Below are 17,910 nucleotides of genomic sequence, written 5' to 3'. Positions count from 1 at the left end.
AGATCCCTCAAGAACAGAAAAGAAAGAAAGCAAATGTCCTACCCCTGGGTGTGATGGAACTGGCCATGTAACGGGGCTTTACCCCCATCACCGCAGTTTGTCAGGATGCCCACACAAAGATAGGGTCCCTCCAGAAAGTAAGTTCACATTGTTTCATGGAAAGCGGGGATAAAACTACAAAGATTTTTCTAGCATGCTTTTTAAACCTTTTATTTAAAAAAATTAATTTCATTTTTCAGTATGGTTTGTCTCAACTTAGTCAACTGTTCTGTGTTATTCTTTTTCTTTTATTCCATCATTTCCATTCTCTACTAACTTTTACACTAAAAGAACAACTTTTAAAGCTGTATTCTTTGATTTTTAGAATGCTAGGTTATTTTTAAATAGAAGTGTTCAATCAACAGAGAAAAAGGTTTCCAGAAGATGTGCACTGCTTTTACTTCTGCTTGCTGATGTCACATCAACTGTCCCTGTTGTCTTGTACAGGAATAATTGTACCTGAAAAACTTGCAACCCTTTTCCTTTGTTGTTGTTGTGTCTTAAACATAGTTTATATTTAACTTATATTATTAGAAGTAACAATTTGGCTATTTACTTAGTTACACAACTCAGGATTTTGAGCAAACATCCCCTGTCAGTCACATGGGTGGAATTTCCCACCATTTCAGCGGATTCTCCGGGTAGGAGGTTCACCCATATGAGCTCACGGACGTTCACCTGAAGGCAGAGGGCTCCATTTCTGGAAGTCACCTCCTTGGCTGATAGAATTGGCATAGTTCTGGTGAAGCTAATTGCTCTATGCTGATTTACACCAGGCAAGCGTCTAGCTAAGATCGGGTTCTCTTTCACACCAATTTTAAAATGGAGTTACTCCATTGAAGCCTACAGGCCTAAAACCCCCACTGGCCATCAGCACTTATAGACCTAACCTCAGTGGATGTACAACAGCCGAAAGTTAAAGACAGTCAGGGCTAAAATGGTCCCCAGTTTCCAAAGGGAAAGTAGATTCTGAAGGATAGGAAAGCAGAAGGAGATTAGCACACCCAAGAGTGGCAGACATAAAACGTCTCCTCTTTCATGGTAGAGTGGCTTCTTCCAGAAGTAAAGTCATGAATAAGTGCTTTAGGAAACTTTGCTGAAGTTTGGTTGAGCTCTGAATACAGTAGAACAAATAGAGTAATTTCTCTGCTTTGCAAGACCCTGTAATTTTCTGAAACACAAATACTTATTCAGTTGAACAAAGTTCTCTCATTTTTACAAATGGTAAACAAAAAGCTCTTTAGAAGACTTTGTAAATCAAAGAAGAATATAGCTTTAAACTGTTTGCATGCTCTTGTACCTACTAAAATGAAAAAGGTGAGCTCATCTTTTTATTTTTTTCCTGTGATGTTGGCCTTGTGAAGCATGTTTCAAGAACAGCTTTGAATAGTAGGAATTTCAGAGTTAAGCTTTTGCATCTATTCACATTTTCGCACACTGATGATGGGGTGATGATGATGGTTATCTTTTAATCAGCATATGTGGTTAAATTCTCAAGTGTCTGAGCGGCTTTTATTCAGCTCTTAACTCAGTCAAGGAATTCACTGATTTTATTAGATCTTTTTTTGAGTGAGAACTAAATACAGGCTTCCAGAATAGTTCTTGTGTGAGCAAACCAGAACTTTGCAAGGGCTGGATGGCCTTTTTCTGTAGAGTGATGTGCTGCCATCCAGCTCCAAGACATGGATTCAGATCTGTCTTACATCATAGAAAACTCTTAGTGTTACCAAAAAGTTCTTGATAATTTGGCACTTCGTAGCATGAGCTTTATGATTTAGAGGAGTACTGCTCTGAGCAGCCTTGGGAGTAAGTTTTCCATCCAGCTTGCAATGGATGCAGATGTAAATCAATCAGTTTACTTGCTTAAGCTTATACCACTTATTTCTTTTTTACACGCTTTTCTTTTTTTTTTTTTCCCCGCCATCTCTCAATTTTTTAAGTGCTTATTTTTAGTTTTTAGTCTTATGAAAAAAAAAAAATATCCATTGCAATTTTCACATCTGTAGAGAATACGAGTAAAAATTAAAGGACCAATTCTGCTTGTCATATAGATATGAATGACATATCTATGTGGAAGTGGGCAGAACTGGCCCCTAGCTCAATTGGGCTGTCTTATAGTTAGGGTGAAATTCTGTTCAGGGTTGTACTGAGGTGTGTTTCAAATAATTCAGTGTCCTACCAGTATAACTTGAGAGCAGATTTTCAGCTGTCGAGTTTGATACTGTGTGTATAAAGCTATGCATTATGAATGCATACATTTCCTGAAAGAATTTTTCTAGTCTGTAATTTTGTATTGGACCGTTGCTAGCTCACACTTTACTGCTGAGCTGATCTTTGCTCGGTGCTTTTGTATGAAGAAGATGTTGGAAATCTTCTGCTTCACTCTTGCACCAGAGATGCATTTGTTTATAGGTTCTGTAACCTTCATAACTTTCACTGTTGCCCTGTGTTAATGAGCATAGGGTCACAATAGTTATTTCCCTCATCAGGCTTTATTGGCTATGTGTGTCACGTGTATTTTTGAGGAATGCTGGTTGTTAATGAATCCTGCTTTGTTTTAAAATGGTTTCATATATACTGGGATTTGATTTTTTTTTTCTTGTTTTCATACTCTGCTGTTTTCTCTTACTCTCCTTGTCAAGTTCTTGCCATGCATGAAAATGTTCTTAAGTGTCCTACACCAGGCTGCACAGGCCGGGGCCACGTAAATAGCAACAGGAATTCCCACCGAAGGTAAGGATGCCGTCGCTGGACGCCAGTCTAGAGGGAACGGTGCCTCCGAACTGCAGCCCTTCTAGCAGTCCATTGGCGGGGGGGTGTGAGTGTGTGTGTGTCGCTGTTTTGTTCTTAAGATTGACAGATGGTGCTTTGTGTGCTTTATCCATTTTAAAGAGTAACATTTATTCATGTATTTTCTGAGGAGGACGAGTGTGCGTTTGCTTCAGTACGGATGGGTTGATCCACAGAAGATATTTTAAGCATCCTTTAGCTTTTTGGGTGGATTTTTTTTTTCTTTTTGTTTTGGTATTAAACTGAAGGGCAGTGGTATGAAACGAATGGCATGACTCCTCACGGGTATGTCGCAGGGAGAAGGAAGAGTCTACCAACATCAGCAGGACTAGGGCAGAGCTCTCGTTCTCACACTTCACGCTCTTCAGGGATTATTTTATAGTGCATGACAAAATCCACCCTACTCCTAAAAATGATTTCTTTAATACATGAGAAATGGCATTTTAAGTACACAGACATTCTAAGAGGTAGCTTTCTTACTGACCACAGTCTCAACCCCAAGGTCCTTATGCAGCTAAAACTGAATGAGAATTTTGCCAGTTTCAGAAACATTCTGAAAATGTCTCATTAAATTTAAAAATGAGAAGCCAGAAATTTTAGCTGTAAATGTTGTAGCCAAACAAAAGATGATCAAGAGAAAAAGCAACTTTTCTATAGTTTCCTAAGATTAGTAATAGATTCTTATAGAAGGGATGACATTGCTGATTAAATTCTGTCAAATAACAAAATTATCAACATGTTACTGTACTTTTGAGTACATGTTATAATTTTCCCACAGAACAACAAGATCTTGCTTATTTCTTTACAATTTTTAAAAAATCCAGGAAATGTGCGTAAGAGGATAAAAGGAACTATGCAAGGTTCCTATTACCGAATTCATTTTTTACTGTTAATTGTAGCATGAAGGCTTAGGGGACTACGCAGATAGTGGATGTTCAGTCTTATCGAGCTCTGGGTTACTAGAGCTCCTCGTATTAACTGCATGTCTCCCAGAAGACTCTTGTGGGTACCACCCCATCTGCAATAAGCTCTGGTACCCCTTTCTTCTCTGCAGCGACGCTGCCAGTAGATGCAGCAAAAACCTCTGAGAAGGCTTTGTGGGAATTACTGCTGCTTGAAGCAGCATTCACTTCTGGTTGAATATCTGCTAGAATATTTGAGGTGTCTGAAGAAGAGCGTGTCAGCGGAGCGCAGCTGCCCTCTGGCACGACTCCAAAACCGCACAGAGCCCCCTCTCCCCTCTGCAGAAGTAGGGCAGCAAGGGAGGGCTGGGGGGAGCAGTCTGCAGTCTGTGCTCGCCTCTTTCTGCAGCTTTTGGGGCATTTTGCTCTGCTTCACTTTTTTTTTTACTCTTTTTTTTTTCCCCCCCTTATTTCCTGTAGAGAAGGGAACATCTGGGAATGCACTGATTTGCCTTTCATTTTAATTTCTTTTCTTGTGGAGAACACAGAGAGCTGCGGTCACATAAGCACGCAATAGACTATGACAGGGAAAGGACCCCCTCCATTGTCAGGTCACAGGTTTTTACAGCTTCACTAAGAGCACCATCTGCTGGCATCAATATATTTATTTTTCCCTGTTGTAAATCTTTTCCAGAAGAATCAGGCTTTTTATTGTCACTTCAATAATAGTTCGGCCTTTGCAAATTTAATTGAATTTCAATTCAAGTGCAGAAGTTCTTTTCATGTTACATCATCTACTGTTAGAAGACACACTTTAGTGGCTGAAATTCATGACCAAACACTAAGTATAACGTAGTTGAGATGTAGACTTCGAGACCCAAGGCCAAATTTTGCACTCATTTATATGCCTTGCAAAAAGATTGGATTTAATGGAACTGAATGAGGTGTGAAGCAGTGCAAGATTTGGCCTATATTGTGGTGTCATTTAATCATCTTCAGGAGCCATTTCATTGGCAACGTTTGTAGATGCGTAAAGGTCACAAGTCTGCTAGCAGAGCTGCACAGTAGATTCCAGTTTATATTCTCCTCTCCTACTGGTATGTTCACTGGCTGACATCCATGAATAATCTACCCACATACAGTCAGAGAAGAGCAGGTGTAAGATCTACCATGCAACTTTGAAAGCAGAAGAAAGGAAGTCTAGCCTGTCCTAGAGAAACTACATATGACCAAAAAGCTTTTGGAAACTCTTTTCCTTCAGATTCTTCCTGATGCTGGCTAAGGAGGAGAAGGAGTAATTGGATCAGTGCTATAATGTGAAACTACGCAGGACAAGACAATTAAATTTCCTTTCTGTAATTGCAGCCTCTCTGGATGTCCTATTGCTGCAGCAGAGAAACTGGCTAAAGCTCAAGAGAAGCATCAGAACTGTGATGTGTCAAAATCAAACCAGGCATCAGATCGGGTTTTAAGGTATTAGAAATCACTATAATACTTATTATTATGCAGAATTCATCACACATTCACCTAATCTGAGAATTTATATTTATATACGTTGTATATACATATATATCTCCTTTAAAGAAGAGTTAGAATTAGGGCTTCTGGATCCAATTCTCACAGTGTATATTTCCCAATCAATTTACGTGGGGGAGGGTTGGTAATTATTTTGGCAAATACATGTAAAGCTGAAAAGCTCATTTTTGTCTTAGGCATTGTTTGGTGTAAAGATGACTGCTGGAGTGCAAAGTCTAAGAACAATGTGAAAAAAGTTGGTATCTTTTGGGAATAAACTAATATTTACCGGTAAGTCTTGGTTTTTTCAGCAGGCTTTTACTAGTAAATATCAGTTTAAATTAAACCAGAAGCCCTATTTACATTACCAAACTGATAGTACACCTTTTGGCAGGACACTTGGAAAAATGCCAGGTATAGCTTAAATTCCAAAATAAGGTCAGGCTTAGTTCTTTGTTCCTGTCTGTGTTCCCCGACTCACTGCCAGGAAGGATGGAAAGAAAGGAAAATCATCCTAAATTTTCTTACGTGAAGGACCTTGAACCAATATGACATAATTATACCCCTTATCTTCATCCATATAGGATTCTGCATTTATCCAAAGCTGTATCCAGCGTTGTGCTATTGTCTCCTCTTTTGAGATATGTGGGTGGAAAAAATACTATTTCCAAGGAGCTGAGGGGTGAAGGATACACGTAAAGGAACTAGACTTCTGCATGATTGTGCCAGCCTTATGCTGATGATGCCCCAAGAGCTGCAGAATTTCTCCATGGATACTGCGATATCTGTGGGCTGGGATAGGTACATCCCTCCCAGCTGCCTTGAAGAGCGTGGAGGAAGTGCCGCAGCTTTAGTTCCCACAATTTCCTCCTTATCCCATAGGTTTCTTAGTATTCAGCTGTCTTCTAGATTTCAAATAGGGCTCCTTAAAATGAAGGTTTTCTACTGTATTATCAACATCATTCTTTGGATATTCTCTTAAAACTTCATCTGATCTTGATGGTCTTTTCAAAAACCACTCTTTGCATAGAGCTAAGAACACAGAGTTACGGTTCACATCTACAGAAGACTTTTTGTCATGCCTGTTGACTTTGTTTTCCTTCCTCAGATTGTTTCTAATGGGCTTTAGCTTAACAGTCCCTGTTTCAGATTGTACAATTTTTCATACAGCATCCCAGACAGTTTTCTTAGAGAAGGGTTCTTCAAAACCTATTAATAAAAAACACCCTTTGAGGGAATAACAGAGTTTCTCACTTCATGGAAAAAGACAGATCAAAAACGCAGTGACTTTTACCACTGCTCATTAGAGGGAAGCCACTGAAGTCAGATGCCATACAAAGAAGGCAACTGCTCAAAAGCAGCATCCGGTTTGCTGGCAAACTCCCTAGGAAGTTGTGCTGCAATCTTAACTTTGCTTGTGAGCCTGCCCTGTATTTCAGGTTTTATAGACAACTCAAATAATGCTTTCATCTTGTCTCCTGCTTCCCTTTTACCTTTAAGTCATTGAAGTATTTAAGATGAAGAACTTGGGAGCTATTTATAATATTTGCATGCAGGCAACTGATGGGCAGACAGGGATGTTCTAAGAGGAAATCTTGAATATTTGTCTTCATCTCAGTTTCCATCCCACCTGCATTTAAAATTTCTTATTTGAAAAGAAATCAAATTCATAGGACTTGTGATCCACAGAAATTTTGGATTTGCATTGAATGTACAGGATCTGAATTGCATTTTTTTAGCTAAATATGATTATTTTGAGACAGGATCAAAATATTATTCATATCAGCTCATTGTATAAATGAGCCCACTGTATTTTGTGAGGAATAAGTGTCTAAAGGAACGAGCATACATAAATCAAAGGCAATAGTATGACTAATACGATTTCTTGGGTGATCTTTACATAAATATCCTGACTAAATTCTATGAAAATTAATTCATTCAGAAAAACATAATATTCAAAGTCCGTTTCTTACTATTTATCACATTCCATTTTGTCAGTCAGCATGATGATACTTCTGGTCTTGACTGAATTCATGTTCCTATGAATGTTCCTTCCATTTCTTCTGGTTATAAATGCAGTAAAGAAAAAAAAGAAAAAAAGACTTGATTATATGATTCTTGATTCCAGCAGAAGCACCTCAGGTGTGCTGTTCATCATCTTTACCTCCTGCTAAACACAGTAGGTAGACATGCAGCACTGTGTAGCATTTGCTCGCTATGACCCAGTCATATAACACTTTCTTATATAGGTAAGGTTTGCAGGGTCTGACCTTCATTTACCTGCTTGGAGAGCTGATGACTTCTGTGTCCACATGCAGAAGATAGTGTGACAGTGGAGGAGTTCACGGCAGCATTCTTTCACTGACATTTCACAAGTTTCTCCAATGGCCGAATGAGATCACTCGGGGCTTCTCCTGACTGTCCTCCCTGATCCTAAGCAAAAAAGCAATTTAGCTGGTGCAGTTTTATTCTGTATTCATTCACAGGACCTTCCTTGAGGTGTCTATCTGTGTATCTGAAATCGCAGCTCCTGGCAGAACCTTGCATTTAAGGGTGAGCAGGGTCTGCGAGGCAGCAGCTCAAAGTCAACAGAGATTGTGAGACTCTCCTGTGTATTTCTCAAGATGAACGTGGATTTGTATATTGAGGGGTGAAACAGGATTAGCTCCTTTGTAAAGCATACAGGAAAACTGCATACAACTCTGTTAAAAGAAATTCAGGGGAAACTCCATTAATGAAGTGGAACTTCCAGTGCTATTTTTCCCTTTTGACATTTAAAGGAATTTGTCCGAACTACTTCTGTCAGTCTGCTTGCCCCTCTTTAATTCATCTCCCAAAAGAGAAAATGTTTGCTATGTGATGCAATTACATGGGGAAAGGGAAACCCTGAAGTATTTTAAAACAGAATTTTAAAATACTTTTAGCTACAGGATACATTTAGTGGTATTAGAATTAATTTTGTCTAGGCTTTGTTCAAAAAAATATATATTGTTTGTCTGCTGAAAATAACCAAACTAAGAAAATGCAATAATATATTGCTGTCTCTTGAGTACAAGAAATAACTAAGATTTTCTAATCTGAACTATAAATTATGCACAGACACAGTAAACTGAACTGCATCTAACAAACTTTACATATCTTTAATTTCTAGGCCCATGTGCTTTGTTAAGCAATTGGAGATCCCTCAGTATGGCTACAGAAACAATGTCCCCACCACCACACCCCGCTCCAACTTGGCCAAGGAACTAGAGAAATACTCTAAGACTTCGTTTGAATATAACAGTTATGACAACCATGCCTATGGCAAGAGAGCCATAGCTCCCAAGGTGCAATCCAGGGATATATCCCCCAAAGGATATGATGGTAGGAGGTGCACACTCTTATACATGAGAGACAAGTTTGCAGTTAATCGTGTTGTTGTATATGTAACCATCATACCAATGAGACATGTTTTCATGTTCATATAGTATTATGAGGAATGCTGTCATGTGTAAGCTATTTTAAAGGCCTTCTTGAAAAGCGTTGTTTTATACGGTGCTTGCTTCAGGATTGTTGCACTGTGAACATCTCCAGCTATTAAGCTCCTGGGATGTGTTGAGGTCGCAATAAAAGCTAAGTAATAGAGCTAGTCTTTATGTTGCTATCTGGGAGACCTGGCCTCAAGGGTCACATTAGGATTCTCGCTTCCACACGGTAGTTCAAGCAACCCATAAAGATAACATACTCCCTCTGTGGGGATATGGAAGTAGAAAACCTGGATCTCATTGCACTTCAGAAATCACTGCTACTTATTTAATGAGGCATTTCTTCTCATTTTGTCCTCATGAATACACCTGTTGAATTCTCTTGAAAGTCTAACATAAGTAGCATATTTAGGAGCAGGCTGAAAGTGGCTTCAGTTCAGGAGGAGACAATGGATGGGGTCTGTCAGGCAAGAGGATTTTTATTAGGGGGAGGAAAATGAACTGCAGGATAATGAAGGAAGATTTGGATTGAGGGTTTTGAGGACATCAGGAATTTTTCAGACCAATACAATTATGTGTGTATATATATATTATGTGTGGGTGTGTGTATATATACACATATATATGTAAAAAACAAACTGTGCCTTTAACTTTTCTTCTCTTTTTTTTTTCTTTTTTTTTGAATGTTAACAATTTATTTTTTGGTTTAAATATTTGATACTATTCACTGACTACCATAGGAAATTTCAGGCAGGTGTCAGATTTTTGTTTAGGAAAACAGAAATAAATATACTAGATAGAACAATTTATGCTGTTGCCTGAATACAGACTCTGACATTCAAAAGTGGGTAAGTGGAGAAAGGGAAAATTGCTACAGCTCTTGCCTTCATATTTCTGGTATTTTTGTTATTTTGCTTTCTCATAGAATCAACAGGCATGTTCTTGCACTACAGCAGAAAGGAGAAGGGTTGTGAAAGGCAACATATTTTTGAGTAAAAGTGCCCTTTCTTCTTCTCTCATACACTCATCTTGTTTACCTGTATCATAATAAGGGCTTGAACATTATTAAAGGCAAAGCCCTAACTCTTACTGTGGTTAGTAAGCTAATGAGTGTATGTTAATATAAGGCAAATGAGGTATTAACTGTTGTGTGTATGCTCTGTCTACTCTTGCAGAAAGGAAATAATCAGAGTATTGCTGGGGATTCTGTGGGCATGCGTATTTTCAGATCAATTTACTGATGCGTAAGGCAACTGATATATATTTTTCCCATTTAAGACACCCTTTTCAGCAAATAATTACAAACTCCACCTTCTTTCCCAAGGCACCAGAACTAGAAAATACATGTAACATTAAACACAAGTTTAACAGTGGCCTTAAATAGTGAAAGGCTAAGGTGATATAGGTCACTGTCTTTATGCACACTCATCTTCCTTTGATATGAATAGGTATTTGACTTGGAGATAAGATTGGGACTAGGTTGTTTCACTGCTCTGAGCCAGAGGGGGCTGAGGGACAAGGTATATGTGTGATTCATGCTGGTAGAGCAAGTATACATGGTTCTTGTGTACTCAGAACAGCTGAAGCCCATTATAGCTGGAACAGGTTGTTTGCTAATTCTCTATGGATTTGTTGCATACTCCTGGCTCTGCAGGAGACGGCAGATGCTGTACCTGGTTCCACGTGATGTGTGTGCTGGTTGGCCAGACAGGCACACTGACGTGGTCCCAAAGAGGGGACCTAATTTGTACCCTATCAGTGATTTTCATGAAACCTTTAGGATTCACATATCGTTCATATGCCATAATGACTCTGTCATATTTGGCTTAAATTGGCAAAGGTTTTCCGAAGTTCCTCAGGAAAATCAGCTAAATTCATAGAACGATGAAGTGAAATCCTGGGTACACTGAAATTGGACAAAGTTTTGGCACTGACTTTCAGTGGGACAAGGGTTTTGCTGACAGTTGTTGTAAATAACTGAATATGAATGAGATTTCAGGAAGAGGCTCTTCTCGTAAGAGAGCCGCTTTTCCTCAAAAAACTGCAGTATTTTTCGGTGATTTCATATTTTTGTGTAAAAAAACCTAATTAATTATTGCTACTATAGCCATTATAGAGGTACAGAGTGCACATCTGTTATATGTGTCAGCAAACACGTTTATATACAAGCAGATTTAGTTAAGGAAAGCCAATCTGAAAAACCCGAAAGTAAGCCTAGGATTTTGGGGCATCTTGCAAGTAAACAGCACTTCAGTTTTTCTGAATGTATAAGATGAGCCAAATAGTCTAAGGATATGAAAAACCAATAACTTCATGTCTCAGTCCTTTTTAATTGTAAGTTAGCACTGTATTTTCATCATCAGAGAAAGGGATTATATGTTCCATAAGAGTATGACTGTGAGTGACATGAACATAAATAGCTCCTTTGGATTGTTTTCTTGATTTTTTCCCCAGCAAGCTTTAGTAAAAACCAAACAGAAAATGGATACTTTGTACTGTGGGGTAGGATGCTCTGATAATTCTTGAGAAATCTTGTGTTTGTGGGCTTGTTTTTCCTTTGAAACCAGTTTCATAGTGTATTGGATGTTGAGCTTATGGTATACAGCAATAGAGATTAGAACAGCTGGACACGGCAGGCAGAGGAGACAGCAACTCTTTCCATTGCTCAGGTGATGGCAGGAGCTCCTCTCATTCCACCAATAGTCCTGGGTCCTTCCATCAAAACACTGAGGAAATGTTAGGAGTGGGATTCTTCTGACGATATCTAGACTTTTATAACATCAGCACCTACATCTGAGCTTGTCACCACTTTCAGATCCAAGGAGAAAGATAGACACTTCTCTGATTCAATTCAGCCCCTCTTGAAATACTTATTTAAAACCACTCAGGTGAATCATTACCTGAAAGTTCCTATTTTTTTCCACTACCTTTATAGGAAGCCTATAATGACTAGGTCAGATATCTGAAGTTAGATGAGATGAATCTCTTATTGTGCAAGTCAGAAAAAGTGTTGAAACTGTAATTAGTTTACATAACACATTCAGTATTTTGGCAATACTGGGGATGAAGGTGCCTGGGCAGAATTTAATTCCACTCCAGATGTCTTCCTTTGGTCCTTTACATTGTTGAGATCTCTCCCAGTCCTACATTGTTAATTAGCGAGAGGAGCCTGTAGACTTTGAGAGGTTCTTTGTAATCAGCCCTTAGGCATGTCTGATGGGAGGACAGTTTGGGTATGCAGCTGGTTAGACCCATGTCTGTTATTTAATGGGCAAGGTGTTCTCCACATTTGGTTTCACTCCGGGTCACGAAGCATAGGTGGACTGCAGAGTTTCCAAAACCTGGCGCCACAGGGTTGAGCGGTATATCAAGCAGAATTATCTGGTATTGAAACAATGCAGTTTTCCCTTCATTAGAGATCAACTTGATTTAGTTCACTATAAATTAATGATCTTTGTTTCTCCTGAAAAGCTAACGTGAAATGAACAGTCCAGCTTATGTGACTCATCTTAAAATGTACAGCTACAGTAAAGTTAAAATAACCATGGCCATTTCTCTGTAAGTGAGTTTTGCCAAAAATATTGGTAATCTAAAAGCTAATAATTGCGTAGCATGCTTATAGCACTTTACACCTTAAAAGTGCTTTGCGAGTGAATCACAACACAACTAAATTTTAGAAGCAACTTTCTATTTATAGAGAAAATTAGTTCGAGGGATAATATAGTTTGACCAAGGCCACAGAGGAGTCCATATCAGAGCCTGCATGACTTTCTGATGGTTAGTCCAATGTATAAAGCTGACTCTTGCCCTCCCTTTTGATAGCACACCTTCTCATATATATAATTTCCCACGTAGTATGTCTCTTACGTCTGTCTAAATGTGACCTGCTATAACAAGACTAACATTTTTTGCAAGTGACAGAAGTCTTATTTGCTCATGTGAATTTTGAAAGATATTTCTAATTTGACAAGTTCAGTGGTACAGGGTGCTTGCTGTGTTAACACAGTAGAAACTGAATTATGCAATTATTTCCTTCCTTAAGTATAGGAAAATTCATGTGTGTCTTGGATACTGTTACAAACTAACAATGGATAAATGCTGAATTTTTAATGACCACCACTGACTACTATATTAATAATGAAACTCTTGAGAAATAGTTCACAGGTTTATTATTAGTGGATACCCTGCTAGAGTAGTGCTACTATGTGTTCAAAACAAAGAAATGTGATGAATGTTTAGCATTCACTTCACTTAAAAAAAAATCACACCCTGTGCATTATGTGGCTTTCCTGAGAAAACTCCATCTGTTATGAATTAAGTGAAACGCTATTTCCTTTACAGTAAAAATAACGCCATGATTTTTTTTTCAGTTTTTTAGAGAAAGGAAGATGACATAAGCTCTAGCAGAGGTATTTTGCTTTCAGATTCTTCTTTTGAACCCTGCCTGCCTACCAGAGCAGCCTGTGGTTCACAAATGGGCTGTGCTCATGGGAGCAGATTATTGTATGTACGTCTGCTCAGACAAATACACCTGAAGAGTCTGGCATTTAAATGGAGCCCGTCACGGAAGAGCTCTAGCTAGGGCCTGACCTTTTTTGTATAGCTCTCTAATCAGCATGCTAGTTGGTTATTGTTGCACTGTGCTATATGGGATGATCTCTGCAGTATACATTTCCATCTTAAGGGGAAGTAGTTGCTGTAATATGCATGTATGTATGACCTTGACTTTCATTTTTTTTAATGAAAATTTATAAACTTTTAGATTTAGGAGACAAGCTGACACTTTCTTGCATTTTGTATAAGCACTTTTAAACAACCTTATTTGGGGAGAGGGTTGAAGAAATTAGTGGGCTGAGGGGGCTGTTTTGCATTATTGCTATAATACTTTTGTCTGCGAGGAATGTTTCCTTAAAAGCAGCGATGGTGCTGCCTTGTATTCAGACAGGCTGGACGGGGGGGTTGTCAGTGCCTCAGCTCTTCTGTGACCGCTCACGGCGTCCGTGGGTCAGAGTACAGCTGGGTGCCACTGTCCTCGGCGTGAGCAGCAAAGGGCGGCTTTGGTCCTCATTGCTTTTGCGGAGAGCTGTAGGTGCTCGGGTTGTTTGAAGGTGGGGACGTTTCACTTCTATCTGTTTCCATCTGCACAGCCACTGCTTCTGCCTTTGTGCAAGCCACGGTAAAGCTCACGCGTGACCACCACCTTTCTTATCCCATCGTGTTCCTCTCCTTTCCGATGGCCAGTGTTGTAATATTTGCCTCTGATGGGGGAAGAAGAAACCTTTTAGGAAGCATGGGGTGTTTGCGGACATAGGGGTAGCACTGTGGGCCAGAGACCTGACAGCGGGCTTGATCTCCAGTGGCTGTGGGGAGTCTAGGCCTCAAATTAACAGTTTCCTCATGTAAATATGAAAAGGTCCCATAGTGTTATGTTGTCCCTCATAAATAAAAACGAATGAGCCGAGCAGATCCTGCCTTCTGTATGACTATATATGTGGGGTAAAAGCAGTGTTTCTGTGTTTTTATTGTTTTCTAAATCCAGCCTGTTTGTCAGAACGATTCATGATCATGTCATGCAGATATTTACAGGAGGTTATTTCATAAAGACTCACATATGTAGCATATAAAAGTCACAGGCAGAAATCAAGAAATACAGCCACCATTCTTATTGCCGGCTTTTTTTTTTTTTTTTTTTTTTTTTGCATCGGTTACTGTTGCTCATTATAAATTTCACCTCCAGCAGTTTGTTTTTCTCTTCGCTTATGCAGAATGCTCGTTCTTTTGAGTCATCCTTGTCATATTTCTTCCCACAGCTAAGCGCTACTGTAAGAATTCAAGCCCAACCAGCAGCACAACGAGCAGTTATGCCCCCAGCAGCAGCAGCAACATGAGTTGTGGTGGAGGCAGCAGTGCCAGCAGCACCTGCAGCAAGAGCAGCTTTGACTATACTCATGACATGGAGGCAGCGCACATGGCTGCTACAGCTATTCTGAATCTCTCCACTCGCTGCAGGGAGATGCCTCAGAACCTCTCCACTAAGCCTCAGGATCTCTGTGCGAGGGTAAAGATCAGTAATTCTGTTTGTTGATGAAGATTTCTCTTTGCTGCACTTGCTCTGTGGCCCTGTTAGGTAGAAGAATAGCTTTAGTACATCTTGCTTTTTTTCTTTTTTTTTTTATCCTTTCCCTCAAAATTAACATAATCTGGTGGCTCTGCTAAAGCAGGGAGGAGGGGGAAAAAAAAAGAAAGATGCAAACTGCTCACAAGTATCTCAGGAAATCCCGATCGGTATATAAAGTGATGATACTGATGGCATGTACTCCTTTTTTTAATTTGTCTCTTACTTGTGAGATCTACAATTATAAAAGATGTTTGGATTGCTCAAGTGGTATTAATTGCACTACCGATTTTTTTACTAAGCACAGTCTGATTCATACATTTTGTGAAAGGATTAATATTTAGCGTTGTATTTTCATTTAAAAGTCACAAACGGAACCGAAGATTGTAAGACCTAGAACAAAGAAATCTATGCTAGTTGTATGTTATAATTTCTTGCCTGTCTGTGATACCACAGTTCTTAAGTCACTGCATATTATATTTGAAATGAACAAATCCTCCGGTACAGGTGACTTTAAATGTGCTTAACAGTAGTGCAGGGTCACTAATGTTCTGTATGTTCATACAGCCTCAGTATATTATGAAATGGCTATACAGATACAAATAAGAGCTTTTGTTGTTAAGCTTTATATATAAAGAAAAACGGTGCACTATTAACAGTCATTAAAGATTTACCTAAAGATATTTTTTTTCATTATAAACATTAAGTTTCGAATCTGATAGCTATTAAGAAATGAGTAATATGCAGCAGCAAATAGTACGGTGTTACCTACAGGAGGCCACTAGATGGCTAAGTAGACAGATGCAGTGCAGAGGAAACATTTTTATTGTGCTTATAGAAGAGCTTTTGAGCTGGCAGACATGTTCTGTTCTTCTACATATAGACAAAGGTTTTCTTCCCCTTATCGTGTAAAGCCCCTTGATCGTTCATAACAAACTAAACCTGTAGCAGTCGGTATTAGTAATAATCACGATTTAAGGCAGAATGGCCAGTGACTTTGTTTTCAGATGCTGCTTTGTATATTAATTCATTAATGCTGTTCAAGAGGGAAATCTCTTTCTGGCATGTAAATAAATGCAGTTGTTCTCTATACCAACACGACGGAAGAGGTTGGGATACACTGCTAAAAATATTCTGTCTCAAAACCAGAAGGGGCCTCTTTCCTAATGTGTCACCCTGTATTGAGACTGAAAGAATGAATTTGAGAAGATAAATAACTATTTTCTAAATTAAATTAGCAGGATAGCAGCAATTAGATATATGCTCTGACAAAAGGCAGTAATTCAGAGAGATTTGCATTCACAGTGCTTTTCTACAGCTCTGTTGTTAGTCCAGAGGAGAGAAAGTCGTCAGACATATGAGGAGTCAGTCGCATTCACAATAGTTTTGGAACCAAATTTCTTGTGGAGCATTTCGTTTTTGAAGAGATGAAGGATTCTCTTGGGCATTTTTAAATTATCTGTCCTTAGCTTTTTAAAATTTGACTTCATTTTAAGCTATCTTATTTCTCCTCAACTAATATAATAGACAAACCTTTTTTGTTTCTATAAAAGAAAGTCAGGGCCCACAGTGACCCTATTTTTTGCAGTACTGCAGTCACCACAGAAATTGGCACAACTATTCCGCTACCTAAATTTATTGATAATAAAGATAGATATATGAAATATTAGTACCTTTACATCTGGAGGGAAGGAACTGTGAGATTTTAATGTATTTCCTCATTGGCAAATGGTATCCAAAAGGACTTGTTTTGGTACCCTACCTCCCTGTTTAATTTTCTGACGTTGCCTATTCAGGCATTGACTGTTAATGTTAAATAAACAAAGAAACAAAGATTATTTGATGCTAGCTGGTTTTTGTTACTCTAATCATCCAGATAGGTGTCAGGAAACAAGAATTATGCAGATGTTGCCTCATGGACACTCACCTGTCACAGAATAAATAGAGAGCATAAAGATGACGACAAGAAAATATCTTTAGAGATTTCTCCTTTTCATTCCAAATTTTGTACCTGTGTGCTGGCTGGCAGGAGGGGTTTTGAAGACTCTCCCCTCTTCCTCCAAACATCAGATTAGCCATTCAGGAAGAAATCTACTTTAACAGCATTAATGTTGTGTAACAGCATCATGCTATGTGTGGGAGGGGGCTCAATGCTTACAATCTATACAGGAATGGAAAAGCGTTTTATCATTCTGCTAGGCAATCAGATTGAGGAACACAGAGAGGTAACAGTTTGCTAGTGTGAAGCCGTATTAACAATATTTTTCTTATTTTGACAGAATCCTGATATGGAAGTCGATGAAAATGGAACATTGGATCTGAGCATGAACAAGCAGAGGCAGCGAGATGGTTGCTGTACCATTTTGACACCACTGGAGCCAATGTCCCCGCAACGGCAAGCTGTGATGAATAACCGGTGTTACCAACTGAACGAGGGTGACTGCTGGGACTTGCCAGTGGACTACACTAAAATGAAGCCCACTAGGATAGACGAAGATGATTCCAAAGAGATTAATGTATGTCTTTTTCATCTATTAGTTCTCCTTGCAATCTGATTTTCGTAATTCATTAAATTTCTGAAATTTGGAGGGAAAGAGGAAACAAAATTAATACGTGATAAAAATGACGGTTTTCTACAAAAAGGACTTTCTGCTGCTTTAGGACTGTATCGTGCTGGCACACATCTGATCTGTGACTAAGTTCCGTAAGACAACATTTGAACCATGAATGTGAATCATATTTTCTAACAGCATCATCTTGGTAACAAATATTTTCTGCGGCGAAGACGTTTCACTATATCCAGATTACATTGCCTGTATAAGCAAGTTGACATAACTGTGCAATGCTGGGATAATCAGGTCTCAAGACAAGATATTCTCCTGAATTTGAAAACCATAAGTGATGTGCTGAGTATTTGAAAGCATGTATTACTTGGAAATCAATTTAAACAAAAGCAGCAGAGTATAGCGTAAGCTTTCAACTATTTCAGCTAATCTTCTTCTAAATTACTTATACTCTCCTGATAGCTCTGCGTGTGAAAGGGCCTGTATTAATGAAGTACTTTGTTTAAAGAATACAAAGAAGG

General features: G+C 38.8%; 1 protein-coding gene across 20 annotated transcripts in view; it reads left to right on the top strand.

The window, feature by feature from the left end:
- MYT1L (myelin transcription factor 1 like) overlaps window positions 1-17,910 on the top strand; it is a 319,330-nt gene that overhangs the window by 237,150 nt on the left and 64,270 nt on the right. For 17 of the 20 annotated variants that reach the window (XM_063330399.1, XM_063330401.1, XM_063330402.1 and 14 more), the window contains 6 exons: window positions 3-137; window positions 2,682-2,772; window positions 5,097-5,204; window positions 8,398-8,609; window positions 14,521-14,768; window positions 17,105-17,341. In XM_063330399.1, the coding sequence (XP_063186469.1) occupies window positions 3-137; window positions 2,682-2,772; window positions 5,097-5,204; window positions 8,398-8,609; window positions 14,521-14,768; window positions 17,105-17,341 (1,031 nt within the window). The remainder of the gene's footprint in view (window positions 1-2; window positions 138-2,681; window positions 2,773-5,096; window positions 5,205-8,397; window positions 8,610-14,520; window positions 14,769-17,104; window positions 17,342-17,910) is intronic. The other 3 variants (XM_063330416.1, XM_063330415.1, XM_063330414.1) reach the window with 2 other exon arrangements.

The sequence above is a fragment of the Chroicocephalus ridibundus genome, chromosome 3 (genome assembly GCF_963924245.1).
Source record: "Chroicocephalus ridibundus chromosome 3, bChrRid1.1, whole genome shotgun sequence".
NCBI lineage: Eukaryota > Metazoa > Chordata > Aves > Charadriiformes > Laridae > Chroicocephalus > Chroicocephalus ridibundus.
The sequence above is the reverse complement of the archived record's forward strand: the minus strand, read 5'-3'. Positions and strand labels throughout refer to the sequence as shown.